Raw genomic sequence first — 17352 nt, 5'->3', positions numbered from 1 at the left:
CTTGGCCTCGCATTCAGTATAGCCTGTGTAGCCTCTCTTGCTACTAACAAATAATACAGAAGAACCAAGAGAAAGCAATGAAAAGAAACTATAAAAACTATATCATGATACAAAGTTGCATCTGATTTTATAAAAACTGGTAGAATTAATTTAAGTTTTAAATTTTTTAAACTTATTTTATAATGGAATTCACAAAGAACTATATCTGAAATATTATAGGAACTGTAACACATGGAGGAAAAATTAGAAAAGTCAGCAATTATATTGCTTAGTTTTCTTCACCAGAAAAACTATTTCCTTTAAGTGCTTCTATCTTAATTTAGGTCATTAATGGCTAAATTAAATAGATTACTTATTATATGCTCACAAATATTACATTTTATTTTAGGGAGTCAAATTCAATCAACACATTTATTGACACTTGTAATAAGTTCATAATGAAATATTTAGGCGAACAAACTCATAGTTTTGAACAGTGGAATCAACATAACTGTAATACATAGCTTTAGTAATTATGGTTTTGTACTTGTGAATATGAAACATCTTTTTTTCTTTAGCTATTTATATATTCTAACATTTTCATGTAATGACAAACATACCATAAACTGTCAGTTGAAGAACTTACTCCTACATCAGTCCTGTGCTCTAAAGTACATTTAAGAAAGTACATTTAAGACTGATTACTTGTGTTTCAGAAAGCATGAATATCTGTGGAATGATACAGTTGGACAATTTCCATTAGCATATTGAACCAATGTTCATGACATCAGACCACCAATCTATGAAGTCTAACTACTGCATCTTACTTCTTATATGGAGTTGTCTGATTTAAGGGGGAAAGGAGAATCTATTTTTTAAAAAAATTTAGTCCTCTGAGCCTTAAAAAATACATTATAACATACCTGCTATTTGCTATTCATTGACTATATCAAAATATAAAGCTATTCTAGGAAGCAACTAGAATGTAATCTTTTTAATTTGTGGATGAAAATTACTTCTGTAATTATTATACAACACAACAAAATAAATATAAATGAAATTAACTGGAAAGGGGAAAAGTTCTAATGAATAATATTAGACAAAGCATGAGTCACATAGCCCATTATCTCCCTAAGCAAGCATATAACAACAAAGCAGTTCTATGTCACTAAATGTTTTAAACTTTTTCTGCCCTATAGTATACTTATTATTTAACTCAGTAAAATACTAAGCAATACTCAAATTCCTATAGAGCAGAATTCTCTTAGCTACATTATATCTTAAAGATAATTTGGCACTACATGATTAATAATAACAACTAGGGGTGGTAGAAGGGGAGGAGGGCGGGGGGTGGGAGTGAATGGGTGACGGGCACTGGGTGTTATTCTGTATGTTAGTAAATTGAACACCAATAAAAAAAAATAATAACAATAAGTACATATAAAGTACCTTATTATTTACCAAACATTGTGTTAAACAATTATAATCCTGTAATCCAATTACATCTCTCGCAATCTTCACCTCAACTCTTTTCATTAATTTTTTAAATTTTAATTCCAATATAATTAACATGCAGTGTTATATTAATTTTAGGTGTACAATATAATGATTCAATGATTCTATACATTTTTTAGTGTCCATCATGATAAGTGTACTCTTTAATTTCCATCACCTAATTCACCCCTCCATCTCCCCTCTGGCAACCACCAGTTTCTTCTCTACAGTTAAGGGTCTGGTTTTTTGTTTGTCCACTTTTTTTTTTTTTGTTCATTTGTTTTGTTTCTTAAATTCCACATATGAATGAAATCATATGGTATTTGTCCTTATCTGACTAATTTCATTTGGCATTATACCCTCTAACTACATCCATTTTGTTGCAAATGGCAAGATTTCATTCTTTATGTGGCTAATTAATATTCCTCTGTGTGTGTGTGTGTGTGTGTGTGTATCACATATTCTTTTTTTTTTTTTTTTTAATCATAGGGCACCTGGCTGACTCAGTCAGTGGGCATGTGATTCTTTTTTTTTTTTATTTATGATAGTCACACAGAGAGAGAGAGAGAGAGAGGCAGAGACATAGGCAGAGGGAGAAGCAGGCCCCATGCACCGGGACCCCGATGTGGGATTCGATCCCGGGTCTCCAGGATCGCGCCCTGGGCCAAAGGCAGGCGCCAAACCGCTGCGCCACCCAGGGATCCCTCACATATTCTTTATCCATTCATCTATATATGGACATTTGGGCTGCTTCCAGTTTGGCTATTGTAAATAATTCTACAATAAACATAGGGGTGCATGTATCCCTTCAAATTAGTTGGTTTTTTGTTTTGTTTTTAGGGTATTTTTGTATTTGTGTAAATACCCAGTAGGGCAATTCCTGGATCATAGGGTAGTTCTTTTTTTAATTTTTTTGAGGAAATTCCATACTGTCTTCCACAGTGGCTGAACCAGTTTACATTCCCACCAATAGTACAAGAGGGTTCCTTATTCTCCACACTCTTACCAACTCTTGTTGTTTCTTGCATTTTTTTTTATTTTAGCCATTCTGGCAGGTGTGAGGTGATATCTCATTGTAGTTTTGCATTTCCCTGATGATGAGTGATGTTGAGCATCTTTTCATGTGTCTGTTAGCCATTTATATGTCTTTTTTTGGAGAAATGTCTGTTTGTATCTGCCCATTTTAATTGGATTAGTTTTGGCATTGAGTTGTGTAAGTTCTTTATGTATTTAGATACTAACCATTTATCAGATATGTCATTTGCAAATATCTTTCTCCCATTCAGTGAGTTGTCTTTTAGTTAAGTTGATTGTTTCCCTTGCTGCCCAGAAGCCATATCAACTCTTTTATCCTCACTTTATAGAAAAGGAAACAGAGCCATAGAGAGGTTAAGTGACTTGCCTAAGCTCACACAATAATAAATAGCAAAGTCCAAACTCAAACCTAAGTCAGTCTAATTCCATAGCCCATACTTAATCATATCCCTGTGGTTGATTCCTATAATATGATAAATGTACTGGGAAATATCTGGGAGACAACCCAAGGCAATACTGATGTGAAGTTTTTATCAAAATTTCTTTAATCTAATAGATGTATCACATTTAAAATCTTTTATAGAGAATAAATATGTTTTACATAAAAACAGATCTATTTTGATGTATAATCTTATACTTTCACAATCACAAATACTAAAAGGCAGTCCAAAAATTAAATAAATATCATGTTTGGGGTGCCTGGTTGGTTCAGTCATTTAAGCATCCAACTCTTGATTTCATCTGAGATTATGATCACGAAGTCATGAGATAAAGCCCCGCATTGGACTCTATGCTCTGTGTGGAGTCCACTTGAGATTCTCTCTCCCTTCCTGTCCCACTGCCTCTCCCCCAACTCATGCTCTCTCTCTCTCTCTCTCTATCTCACTCTCTCTCTCCAAATTAATAAATAAAATCTTTTTAAAATAAAAATATCTTGTTTATAGATTGCTTGGCATCTATTATAAATTCACTTTTCTCTGGAGTGTCCTTTCCAATATATTTTGTAAGAGTGCAACATGAAATACTAACTATAAAATATTTATAAAACTGTAAATATGGTATTGTTGATGGAAACCTGAGAATTGCTAGTATAAAGGATTAGGTATGCATAATAAAATCATATTCATGTTATACATACCTTATAATTCAAGCATATTGCCAAAGTAATAGGTGACTAGAAAAAAAATGAGGAAACAATTATATATGTATATGAAATAAGAAAAAAATCAGATCAGGAGAGGGTAATTATCTCATAATAATTTTTATTGTTCTTTGGCATGTAACTAGAAATACTCTCTTACATTTTTAGATCTATGATCATTTTAGGCAGTACTGATCTTTCATTTGTTATAGAGTAGTTTGACAAAATACGTGTGACTAAAAGAGATTTTAGTAGGTAATGATGATAACATTGTCAAATGAAGTGATTAATTTATATTATATCCAGTTATTTCACTCATAGGGTGAAGGTTGCACTATGAGGCTTGTAAAATTAAAATGAAAAGCTTTCATTTTGTAGGAAAGAGAAGTTATACTTGTTATCCACTGTCTTTGTAGCCACATCCCATTAGATGTGAGATCCCCATTCCTACTGTTCTGGAAACAGAGTCTATTATTAAAAGTTACCCCCTAATTATCTCGACATCTCTTAGAATTAGCTTTTAAGTGTAGGGGAAAAATCTTGGGTGGTTCAGCACTCCATAATTCTACAAAATCTTTTAATATAAAAAGGCTTCTCCCTATATAGTGTTTGCAAGTTGAGTCATTTTTTTCTTCAGTCTGGAGGATCCACAGAAAATCCCTCTTAGACAACTCACAAATTACATTTTCAGATGTATAAGTCACAAATTTCTCCAGGGGCAAACTACTCTATGACTTTAGCACCATCAAAGATACAAAGAAGCCTCTGAACTCTCAGAAATTTAAGCAAATTGATCATTTCTCTACGTAGAAAAAACATCTCAGAGTACTTAAAAAGGCCTCCTAATCTTACTTAAAAATATAATCTCATGGACTCTGAGTCATAAAAGTCATTGGAAATCATGTAGTTCAAAGGATGGCAAACTTTTTCTGTAAAGGACTTATTTCTTAAATATTTGGGGCTTTACAGGCCAAGAGACTATGTCCTCAACTATTGAAGGAAATGATCTCACTGAAGGGCTAATAGGCTTTTTGCATTTTACATTTTTTACATTTTTAAAATGTAAAAGTCTTCCTTTGATCTTAGGGCATATGAAAACAGATCATGTGCTGGATTTGGTTCACAAGGCATAGTTTGCCAGCTCTTTATCTAGTTTATTTTTTCTTAAACTAGGCTATACTTACTTATGGTGCTTGTTGAAAATACTTGGATATACTGGCTTCTTTCCTTGACATTAAACTGCAAATGGGGATTCTTACTAGTGATGTTTTCCCAAAGTAAACCTCTAGGGAAATATACAATGTACAATGGTGGGAATAGTTTACCAAAAGGAGAATGAATGATTTAAGAGTCAAGTTTCATGAGTACAGGCCTTACTTCTTTTAGAAATAAAATTGCCTGGGTGGCTCAGTGGTTTAGTGCCGCCTTCAGCCCAGGGTGTGATCCTGGAGACCCAGGATCGAGGTCCCATGTCAGGCTCCCTGCATAGAGCCTGCTTCTCCCTCTGCCTGTGTCTCTGCTTCTCTCTCTCTCTCTCTCTCTCTCTCTCTGTCTCTCATGAATGAATAAATAAAATCTTTAAGGAAAGAAAAAATAAATAAATAAATGGCTCCTTGCCATGCACTATCCCTGCTCCCCTTAAATTTCCTATTTAAGCCTTAAAATTCTCAAAATTTTGCAAATCACATGCTTTGACTTCCTTTCATGCTAATTGCATTTAAGATTAACATTAGTTATACAATGATACTTTTTACTAAAAAAAACAGATTATGGAGAAAAAGTTTTCTGTATAATACTGTTTATTAATAGAAACTTTATTATTTTCATATTCCCCATGCACCTGGGAGTCACCTTTTACACTCTGTGGCCTATATAACCCATGAAACCATTTCTTTTAGAACAATGACTAATTAGGATACGCTCGTAGGTATGTAGCATGGCACTGATGTCATCAGATCAGGAAATGGTCTAATAAATTTCTTCATCTTAATGACTAATCTGTTAAGATTATAGAATGAAATTAAAACTTAGTTCTATATAAGATGCAGTAAAAACAGCAGATATAAATAAAGGAAAAACAAGGAAATAAACTTTTGGACAGAACCTTACAGGCTTAACTGAAAATTGGTTTAGTGTAGAGTATAAAACTGTAGAATTAATATTCTTTAGAGGAAAGAAGCAACTTTCTAGAAAGAAGGGGCAACTTTTTACATATTCATTAGTTGGACACATTTATTTAACAGTCTAATTGAATTTAGTCTTCACAGCAATTTTTTCTCTCAATTAGAACTTCTCAGTACTGTACAGAATTATAGTTCTCAGGAAAACATAGTCTTAGAGATATAGATTAGCTTTTACAGAGTTCTAATTAATGAATTTATAAACATCCTTCCCCTTCTTTTGATGTCAGTGTAAGTTTAATTAACTAGCAAGAAATATATTTCAAAAGTGTCATCTATGTAAAGTGGTATTACTAGAAAGAACATTTAAACTTTCTGATGCTCTGTACTATCTTTGAAAGTTTTCCTGCTAAGGAAGATATTTGGTTCAGTGTTCTAAAAGGCAGACATAAAGGTTTGTTCTAGTCAAAGCCTCCAAAACTTCAGGTAGTATGCCAATCCTAAATAACCACCGTCAATTCCATATTTATTGTATTTTCTGTTAGATTTTTAAATCAATGTAGTAGAATATGTAGCTGCCCTACGTTCTTTTGGAAAGATTAGAAACATGATCTGTATAGTTCCTCAGGAAGCTGGGTATCCTGATAAACCTAATACATGAAAGGATATTAGTTACCAATTTACAAAGACAGATATTATTTTATTAGGCATATATTATGTCTAACTGAATAAAATCTGCTTGTATATTTCCTCACTCTTTAGTTTTGTCTTGACTTTCAAGCTGATGAAAACTAGGGAATTACAATCATAGTAGAAAAGCTATTACTATGATAGAATAAGAGTCAAAGAAATTCTGAGTATTGGCATGTTTTAGATCAATGTTTAGAGGCGTATGAAATTTGTTATTTACCTCCCCCGGGATGTGAAATATTTTTCATGGTTGTTTGCTATATAAATCCAACATTACCTTTCTATTTCTTATGTTAATCTTTTACATTTTATGTCTTTACCAGTTTTCATAGTGAGTATTTTCTCTTAATCATTATCTCATCAGAGGCTTACAATTATATGCTGAGACAGGAGATTCCAAATCTTTTATAATAATCAATTATATAGTATATTAAACCTTATGAAGTATTTTTGTTATATCATACCTAAATGACATATTATAAGTCTATCATATTTTGCTCAGGTTTCATTGAAAAATTGAATAAGTCATTTTTGCATAGATAAAATTCATTTTGATCATTTGTCAACTTTCTCTTCTCCTGTGCTTGGACTCCTTCTTTGTCTAAAAGACACCCTTGTTAGGTATGTTCTACTTTGAAGCTAACAAAAAATATTAATAGCAATTATTATGTCTATTAAAATCCTTTTGGTTGAAAGGAACAAAACTTTACTCATTCTAGCTTGAGCAAAAACAAAAGGGTATAGTAAGAACTCAAGTCAAGGATCATGATTACCATAGAGAACTCAAGGGCAGAAAGGAAAGTTAATACTTAGGAGGAACTGGAATCAAGAACCCACATAAAAATTTGTTTTCATCTGTTCTTCTAGAGATATATGATCTCTTGTTTCAGTTGCCTTTATGTGTGGCTGTTTTATGCTTCACATTCTCTGCACATTGACTTTTTTCTACTTATTTAGGCATCTGACAGACATTGCTTTTCTGTAATGCATGAGATTGCCTGTCTTCATTTCAAGCAACCAGCAGAAAAAAAACAAAACAAAACAAAAAAAAACCTTCTGAATTCTAATTCTAAATCCCCAGGAAAGAGAACCTGTCCCAATTTAGGTCAAATTCCAGCTACCTGCACTGGGTAACAGAGTACCAATGCAGCACTGGAAATAGCCATTAGTTCTTAGTAAAGTAGAGGATAGAAAGACACCTCACAATGTATTTGTGTCTGCTTTTATACTTAAATATTAATTCTGAAGTTTTACTTTGGAAGAGGTTCTCACCATGACTTACCCTTAAGCACAAATGAAGCTAATGAAGTAATATCCTTCCCTCAATCAAAATTCCTAAGAGTTCTGTTTCATGGTAAATGCAACTGAGAAATTATAACTTGGTTTATGATTTATTTTGCTTTTGCTTCGCAGCCAGTAACTACGACTAGTTCATCAAGTAAACATATATTTTCACTTCAACATGTGTCCCTTCCAATTGAAATAGCATCTGACAAATTTGGATATTTTTCCCTTAAAAGGCTCAATTCTCCAAGGTAAGCCTCTCTAATAACCAGATCTACAAACATACAATATTAACTTTGAGTATAATATATAAATAGTTTGTTTTATTCTCCACTGCATTTTTAAGATTATATTCAATTCCCAAAATAATAATGCACTAATTAGACAGAGACAAGAAAATAGTACATTGCAAGGAAGTATCCTAAGCAAGCTATTACTTTCATATGATGGAAAACAGTTAATATAAGGGCAAACACAAATAAGTGCAAAATCCACCTAACACTATTATTCTTCCAATTTGTTCACAAGAATGTTGGTGGTGTTTCTTGCTTTCTACTGTCTAATAGATAAAATATTTACTTTATAATATTTTCCTATAGGGAAGTTTGCAACAGAGAAAATATTTGACATTTAACATCTGATGAATATTTTTAAGGTGTTCATGTTTGTCTTTTCTTTAAGTAATGAAAGAGCAGTTATGTCAAATGATGAAGGGAGCAAGTCTGAAACAGAAGTTTCTGATACAAAAATTTCTGAAACTTCAGCTGGTTCTTTGGACGATAGAAGTCTCCAAGACCTAACAATAATTGAAAATGACACCCTCCCACTGGAATCTGGCTCTGAAAGATGTATGATTGATTCTGACTCTGATAGAGGCATTGGTTTGGACTCTGACTTAGAAGAACACTCAAAAGACTCTGGGTCAATAATATGGGGCATGGACTCCGACTCAGAAAAATGTCCCATGGACTCAAACTCTATGAAATACCTATTAGAAGCAGAAAAATGCCAGATGCCTTCAGGCTCTGTGAAAGATGTGATGGAGTCAGAGCAACAACTAGAGGGAATTGAACAATGCCAGGTGGACTTTGACCCTTTGAAATACTGGATGGATTCAGATTCAGAAAAATACTTGGCAGACTCTGACTCTGAAAAATATGCACTGAACTCTGACAGTGAAAGACCAGAGATGGATTCAGACTCAGAAAAATGTCCAACAGCTTCTGCATCTGTGAAACATCTGCTGAAGGCAGAAAAATGCCAAATAGCTTTAGATTCTGTAAAACGCCTGATAGAATCTGAAAAAAGATCCATTGAGACCAAAGAACACTGGATGCTCTCTGATTCTAAGAGGTTTGTGATGGACCCAGACCTGGATAGAGATGGAATGGACTCAGCTTCTGCTTCTGGGGTACATCTGATGGCGGAAGAAAAACACCAGAAAGAGATTAGATCTAAGAGATATGTAATGGATTCCGATTCTGAACCATGTGAGATGGATTCAGACTCTGAAAAATATGGGCTAGCCTCAACAGCTGTGAAATGTGTCTTGGATGCCAAAACATTCCAGTTGAGCACTGACACTGAGGAGCACTGGATGGATTCTTGGTCTGAAGAACGTACAATGGACTTAGATTCTGAAAGCCTGGGGGCAGTCTCTGATGCTGTGAAACACGTGTTGAAGGCTGAACATTGCCAAAGGGCCTCTGACTTGGAAAGATTCTGGAGGGGCCTTAGGTTTGAATCTAAAAGATTCTTGACTGACTCTGAAAGACAAAAATCGGACTTCAACTCTGGTAGACATTGGGATAGCTATGGAAGGTATCAATTTAGGTCTGAAAGACTTCAGCGTAGCTCTGGAAAACGTAAAGATGGCCTTCAAAAACATCAGGATAGCTTTGAAAGACATCAAATAGACTCCAATTCTGGAAAATATCTAGCAAAATCTGAAAGCAAAAAATATCAAAATGAATTTGAAAGTGAAACACAGATGATGGAGATGGAGAAGGAACAGTGTTTGATATTTGAAAATAAGAAACTTCCAGTGGACGAAGAGAGGGAAAGATATCTCATATGGCCTGACAGTGAACAAGAACACAAGACTGTATCTGACAATGAAAGACACGACGTTGACTCAGAAAATGAAGCACAACAGCTTGGTGCTCGCAGGAAGGGTAATCGTCCTCAGGGTAAGCTTAAATGTGTGTGGCTTTTGAAACCATCTTGTTTACAAGTACAATTAAAAACAGGATGATGCTTATGTCAATAGCTTTGACAGAGTTGAGGCTGAGATCATTTCATAAAAAACTCAGATAAAAGGTATTTTAACCTTAGATTTCCATTCACTTTTAAAAATTAGACAAATAGGGGCACATGGCTGACTCAGTCAGTAGAGCATTTGGCTCTTGATCTTAGGGGGTGTACACACTACCCAAGATTACTTAAGATAAAATCTTTTTTAAAAATTAGGTAAGTCATCTCTCTTTAGTTATCTTCTTCTTAAAAGAAAAAAAAATAGAGAATTATTAACAGAGATGGTTATAGGGCCTAGAAAACAACACATTAAATTTTGTTTGCATTATTTAAGAATGGGTGAATAGTCATAAATAAATAAAAATTAAAAAAAAGAATGGGTGAATAGAGATTGCTCATAAATTTTTCCCCATTATTAGTTGCTATGAAAAGAAGTATCCAAGCCTAACCATATAAATATCCAACTTGCTTCTTTCAAAATTATTATGAAAGCTCTATAATTCTCAATAAATAGTTGACATTTACCTTGTTAGTCACATTGACTTTATCACACTAAATGATTATAATTCTTCATTTCCTAAGCCATTGGTATTAAGGTATGCTTATGACAAAGGAACTATTATCATTTCATAAAGTGTTTTTCTTCATACTAGTCATTTTCCACAGTCTTACAATTCAAAGCATGAAAAGAAAATTAAGAACTTGATGCCTAAGCATTCATAAGAAAACTTCCCTCTGAAAATATAACAAATTTTGTGCTTCAATAAACTCCAGTGACTTTTCAAAACTAGAGTATTTGAAATTATATATATGTATACATATATATAATGTATGATCAATGTTTCCTATTTTAATATGTATTTACACATGTCTTTGAAATTTGTTTTATATAATACTGACTTCTTCATATCATATTTTTTAAGCAGAGAAGATTATTAAATCCAATAATACTATATATTTTGGGGCATTTACTACACAAATTGCTATTCAGGTGTTTCCCTAGTTATCAGGTACATTTATCCTCAAGCCATTAATTTAGTTGGATTAAATATGTAATATTTTATTGGAACAGTCAGAGGAAAATATTTACCTCATTTTTTATATTATCTGACAAAAACTCTCTGTTAGTTAGACATGCAATTCTATTGGAAAGGATAAAGTAATGGGAGAAATGAATTTCTGAGATCCTCTTATAAGGCAACATATTGATAGAGTGGTGAAAGGTGTTACCTTTTACAAAGAGGGGCCAAACACTAATTAAAACAATGTATTCACTGGATTTAAATTTTGTAACATTAAGTTAATTCTCTCCTGATCCAACATCATTCTTTTCTAACAGGGCAGTATTAACAATGCTGTAAGAGTTGCATTAATCAGCATGGAGGGTGTAAAGGTTCACATTTCTCATCCAGCTTCAGTTTTTGATATTTTCAAACAACATCTAATAAACGTCCAGAGAAATACCATAACTACTCCTAAGGGACTCAACTGCATTGTTATTGATGTGCTTTGTAAAATTTTGTCAATCAAATGCTTACTGCATGCTCGGCATATATTATGATAAAAACATAAAAGCATAATACTAAATTTATATAGTGCCTCAGGCTTTCAAAGTCCATTACTGTGAATATAATAAACCATCTAATACTGAGTGTCAAGCAGTATGCTTCACACAAGTCACATGCATTATTACACCTAAATTCTATCCTTTATTGATAATAGCTAAGCTTTATATAGCACTGTCATGGACAATTCTAAGCAGTTTACACATAATAATTTGTTAGTGCCAATTCACCAGCACAAATTAAGTAATACTAATTGATGAGTTTTAAACATATGAATTCATTAAAACCTTTCAACTTTAGGAGGTAGACACTATTATCATTTCTAGTTTACCAATGAAGAAACTGAGGCACAAAGAAGTTGTGTAATTAACCAAGGTAACACAATAAATGACAGTCAGGACATGAAACCATACTCCAAAGTCTGTGTTGTTAAACATGAAGACATACTATCTTTCAGCTAAGCTGAATGTATTATCCCAATTTTACAGTGACAACAGAGAAACTAAAATATTCAAGTGAGTTGTTCTGGATGTTAACAAGAGCTTATTGGATTCCAGAGTCTGAGTACTTAATCAAGTTTAAGTGTGTTACCTATATCTCAACTCTTGTTTAACCTCATATTCTTCTAGTTTAGAAAGAGCAACCACGGTATAGCATTATTATACCTGCTTCAAAAATGAGGAAACTGAGGCTCAAGCAGGCTTCTTCCCTAAATGTCACATAGGTAATTAGCAGTTAGGCTGGAGGATAGAAATTCCTAGTCTAGTGTTACCTCAAGTACGTCTGTGACTTCATGAAGTTTATAATATGAGAAAATAATATTAATCCACATGAAACCAGTCAATTAATTACACTTTAGCTGAGCCCAATTTTTTATAAAAGCTTTGACCCATTTTAAATATTTGCAGTTAGGCTATATCTAATTTGTGGATTATTATTAGTGTAAAACACACATTGGAATATGGTTCATCCATAGTTAAAGCCCTTTCATACATAAAACCAAAATTTTGCTAGCTGCTTTCACCAATCTTCAGCTGTTGTATATTAAAAATATAAACTGATAGGCTAAATGTGATTTGTAAAATCCTATAAAGTTGAAGCCTATAGGTATAGAAAAATTGCTCTTTGTGCTACCTATGCTCACTTTGAAATGAACAACACACTCCTTACCTAAAGTCAGCTTAACACTGTCTGTTCCTTCTCTAGCTGCCTTATCATAAAGAGATAGCAAAACCGGCTTTGCTGCATGTCCCAGGCTGAAAATTAGGCCTTTTTGTTCCTCTGTCTATGGATTTTAAATGACAATACTTTTTTTTTAATGAATAGTTGGTTACAAAACAGGTGCCTTTTAAAAGATTTTATTTATGTATTTATTTATGTATTTATGTATGTATGTATGTATGTATGTATGTATTTGAGAGAGAAAGAGAAAGAGGCAGAGGGAAAGAGTTTGAATGGGGGAGGGGCCAAGGGAGAGAGAAAAGCCGGCTCCCTGCTGAGCAGGGAGCTAGAAGTGAGGCTCTCACCCAGCACCCTAGGCTCATGACCTGAGCCAAAGGCAGATGCTTAATCAACTGAGCCACCCAGCCATCCCACAAACCACGTTTTTATCTTTTTTATAAAATGCCTTTCCTGAGAGTAGTATAAAGGTCATTAATAATATTAACTCATTTATTTAATTTCTATGCTTTTATAATGATGTTTAGAATTTTTGTTGTACTGGAGGGGAGAAGAAATGTGTGGGAAATATCAGAAAGGGAGACAGAACATAAAGACTGCTAACTCTGGGAAACGAACTAGGGGTGGTAGAAGGGGAGGAGGGCGGGGGGTGGGAGTGAATGGGTGACGGGCACTGGGGGTTATTCTGTATGTTAGTAAATTGAACACCAATAAAAAATAAATTTTTAAAAAAATGTTATGCCAAGTACTATCATTTTGGCATTATTGAACTGAAATCTCCATTGTTTGACATGAACATATTTCTGTATATTCTCACCCCATACTCTACCATAGCCTATTATTAAACATTTTTTTCATTAAAAAATGGTGGTAAAATATACATAACATAAAATTTACTATATTGACCATTTTAAAGTGTAAAGCTCAATGGTAGGTACATATTGTTGTGCAATCAGTCTCCAGAACTATTTTCATCTTGTGAAACAAACTTTATAACCATTAAACAATAACTTCCCATTTCCCTCTTTGCTCAGTCCCTGGCAACCACCTTTCTAGTTACTTTCTCTATGATTTTGTTTAAGTTTTTATTTAAGTTCCAGTTGGTTAACATGCAGTGTAATATTAGTTTCAGGTATACAATTTAGTGATTTAACACTTCCATATAACACCTGGTGCTCACACCAGTGCACTTCTTGATCTCCATCACATATTGAACCTATCCCCCTAACCACCTCCCTGCTTATAACCATCAGTTTGTTCTCTATAGTTAAGAGTCTGATTCTTGGTTTGCCTCTCTCTCTTTTTTGTCCCCTATGTTGATTTGTTTCCTTTCTATGATTTTGACTAAGCATATCATATACAGTATTTGTGTATTTATGCCTGTCTTCTTTCAATCAGCAACCAATGCTGTTGCATATGTCAGAACTTCCTTACATTTTAAAGATAAATAATATTCTATTATATGGATATACCAGATTTGTTTATTCATTTATCTGTCCCTGGATAGATGTTGGTGTTGTGTACCTGCCATCTTTCGGCTATTGTAAATAATGCCACTATGAACATGAATGTGTAAATATCTCTTTGAGATCCTGATTTCATTTTGGGGACATAAAATCAAAGAATAATTGTTAGATCGTATGATAATTCTGTTTTTGATTTTTTGAGGATTTGCCATACTGTTTTCTATAATACCTATACCTTTTTACATTCCCACTAACAGTGTACAAGAGTTTCAATATCTATACTATTTCATATCCTCATGAACATTTATTTGTTGCATTTTTGACAGCAGTCATCCTAATGGGTACTTCTTTGGCAATTTTATATCCAGTATTTCATTAGAACAAGAACTGTCTACAAAACTTTTTAGTGAAAGTGAACTGAAGATATGCTGAATTTTTACATGAAGCAAATCTATCACCAGTATATAGTGGAATATTTTTTAAAAGATTATATTTATTTTGAGAGAAAAAGAGAGAGTGTGCTTGTTCAGGGAGGGGAAGAGGCAGAAGAACAGAGAATCTCAAGCAGACTTCATGCTGAGCACAGAGCCCAACTTTGGGCTCGATCCCATAATCCTGAAATCATGACCTGAGTTGAAATCAAGAATCCAATGCTCAACCAACTGAGCCACACAGGCACCCCTATGGTGGAATATTTTTAACTTAGTTTTCAATATTGCTATAATAAACTCCATTAAAATTGGGAGGAAGATCCCCATTACTAATAGATACAGTATTTGAAGAAAAATAGTATTATCAGAAACATTTTTTCACTGCAGAATCATATAAACTTTTCCTTTCTACAATTTTATTTTATTAGGAATTGGAAAATAATTGAGTCTATTTAATTTGTTTATAGGTTTTTGGAGGCCTATTTTCCTGTCACCTCCAATTGGCCAAGGAACGAAAACTGAAGAACAAAATTTTGTACAACAAATTGATAACAGAGGTGGTGAGTATAGTCAATAGGAATTGCTTAATGGTTTTATATAGTTTCTTTTTTAAAAAAATTTTTTTAATTTATTGATGAGAAACACAGAGAGAGGAAGAGACACAGGCAGAGGGAGAAGCAGGCTCCCTATGGGGAGCCCAATGTGGGACTTGAGCCCAGGACCCCAGGATCACTACCTGAACCAAAGGCAGATAAATACTCAACCACTGATCCATCCAGGTGCCCAGATTTTATATATTTTCTGTCAATATTTGGAAAAACTTAGGCTAAGATTTGTTAAATCAGGGATCCCCAAGGCAATATCCAGATACAGTCATTCTCCAGGATGATTCACTGGACTCAGCATACAGTAGTACTCAAGGTTAAAATTTATTACAGCAAAAGATCACTCAATAAAATAAAATCAGCAATGAGAAAAGGCACATAAAGTGAAAACTAACAGAAACTAGGTACAAGGTTCCAAGGGTCCCTTCCCAGTGAAGTCATACAAGATTCATTTAATTCATCATGAGGTGATGACAAAATGTGTGAGATGTTGTCTATCAAGGAGGCTCATTGATTTTCAGTATGGAGAGCATTTTTGTTTTGTTTTGCTTTTTTTTGGAAAAACACTTTTACTAAAATATAATTCATCCAATCAGCTATACAATTCAGTGGCTTTAAGTATATTCATAGATATGTGTAATCATCACAGCAATCCCTTTTGGAAAGCTTTTATCACCATAAGCAGTAACCCTGTGCCTTGTAGTTTTCATCTTCCCACCCTTTCCATTTCCCCTAGCCCTAAGGGACCACTAACGTGCTTTCTGTCTCTGTAGATTTCACTATCCTGGACTTTTTATATGAGTGGAATAATATAATATATGGCCCTTTGTGACTGCATTTATTCAGTTAGTATAATGCTTTCAAGGTTAATCCATATTGTATCATGTGTTCATTTGTCTTAAATATATGCATAGAGAGTAATTGCTGAATCACATGGTTACTCCACAGTTAATTGCTTGAGGAACTGCCAATCTGTTTTCCAAAGTGACAACATAATTTTATACTACCACCATCATTTTATGAGGATTTCTATTTCTGCACATCCTTGTAAACGCTTTTGTTATCTGACTTTTTAAAAAATTTTATTTATTTATTTACTTACTTATTTAGAGTATGCATTAGCCTGGGGAGGGGCAGAGGGAGAGGGAGAGAGAGCATCTCAAGCAGACTCTGTACTGATTGCAGAGCCAGACCCGGGGCTTGATCTCACAACCTTGAGATCATGACTTAAGCTGAAATCAAGGATTTGATGCTTAACCAACTGAGCCACCCAGGTGCCACTGACTTTTTTATTTTAGACATTCCAGTGGATGTGAAATGTTACTTCGTTGATGATTTTTAATTATATTTCCCCAATGACTAATCATGTTAACATATTTTATGTGCTTTTTGACCATTGTATATCTTCCTTGGATAAATGTCTATTCAGATTCTCTTTTATATTCTTTTATTTTTATTATTTTTGTTACTGAGTTATAATAGTTCTTTATATATACTGATTACATGATTTTTTTTATTACATGATTTTTTATCAGTTATATAACTTGCAAATATGTTATACCACTCTATGGATTGTCTTTTATTTTTTATGATGTCCTTTGCAATAGAAAACTTTTAAAATCTAATGTGGTCCAAACTGTCCGTTATTTCCTTTTCTTGTTCATAATTTGGATGTCATATCTAAGAATCATTTGCCAAATCTAATATTGCAAAGATTTACAGCTATATTGCTTTCTAAAAATTTTATTCTTACATTTAGCTGTTTGATGCATTTGAGTTAGCTTTTTTCTGTATGGTGTGATTTCAGGGAACAATTAATTATTTTGCTTGTGATTGTCCAGTTGACCCAATACCACTTGTTGAAGAGACAATAATAATACACTATGTTAATTAATTGAATTTAAATTTAAAAACTAAATTTAAACATAAATAAGTAAGATAAAATAATAAAGTTGTCTCCTTTCATGTAAATATTGTCTTTTTTCAAAGTTAATGTCATGAATATCATTGTTTCAAGCTATCTATTAGCAATTATTATTATTATAATTGTCACTTTAAGAATTTGTCATAATCTTCCTGTGTCAATAGTTTCTTTTCATAACTATGTTCC

The 17352-nt window shown here is 33.4% G+C and overlaps 1 protein-coding gene across 3 annotated transcripts in view; it reads left to right on the top strand.

The window, feature by feature from the left end:
- The window catches only part of LOC144307621 (uncharacterized), a 290432-nt gene that overhangs the window by 257293 nt on the left and 15787 nt on the right, over window positions 1-17352 (top strand). For all 3 annotated transcript variants that reach the window (XM_077887550.1, XM_077887548.1, XM_077887549.1), the window contains exons 10-12: window positions 7873-7994; window positions 8425-9932; window positions 15105-15197. In XM_077887550.1, the coding sequence (XP_077743676.1) occupies window positions 7873-7994; window positions 8425-9932; window positions 15105-15197 (1723 nt within the window). The remainder of the gene's footprint in view (window positions 1-7872; window positions 7995-8424; window positions 9933-15104; window positions 15198-17352) is intronic.

Source organism: Canis aureus, chromosome X, assembly GCF_053574225.1.
Source record: "Canis aureus isolate CA01 chromosome X, VMU_Caureus_v.1.0, whole genome shotgun sequence".
Classification (NCBI taxonomy): Eukaryota; Metazoa; Chordata; class Mammalia; order Carnivora; family Canidae; genus Canis; species Canis aureus.
The sequence above is the reverse complement of the archived record's forward strand: the minus strand, read 5'-3'. Positions and strand labels throughout refer to the sequence as shown.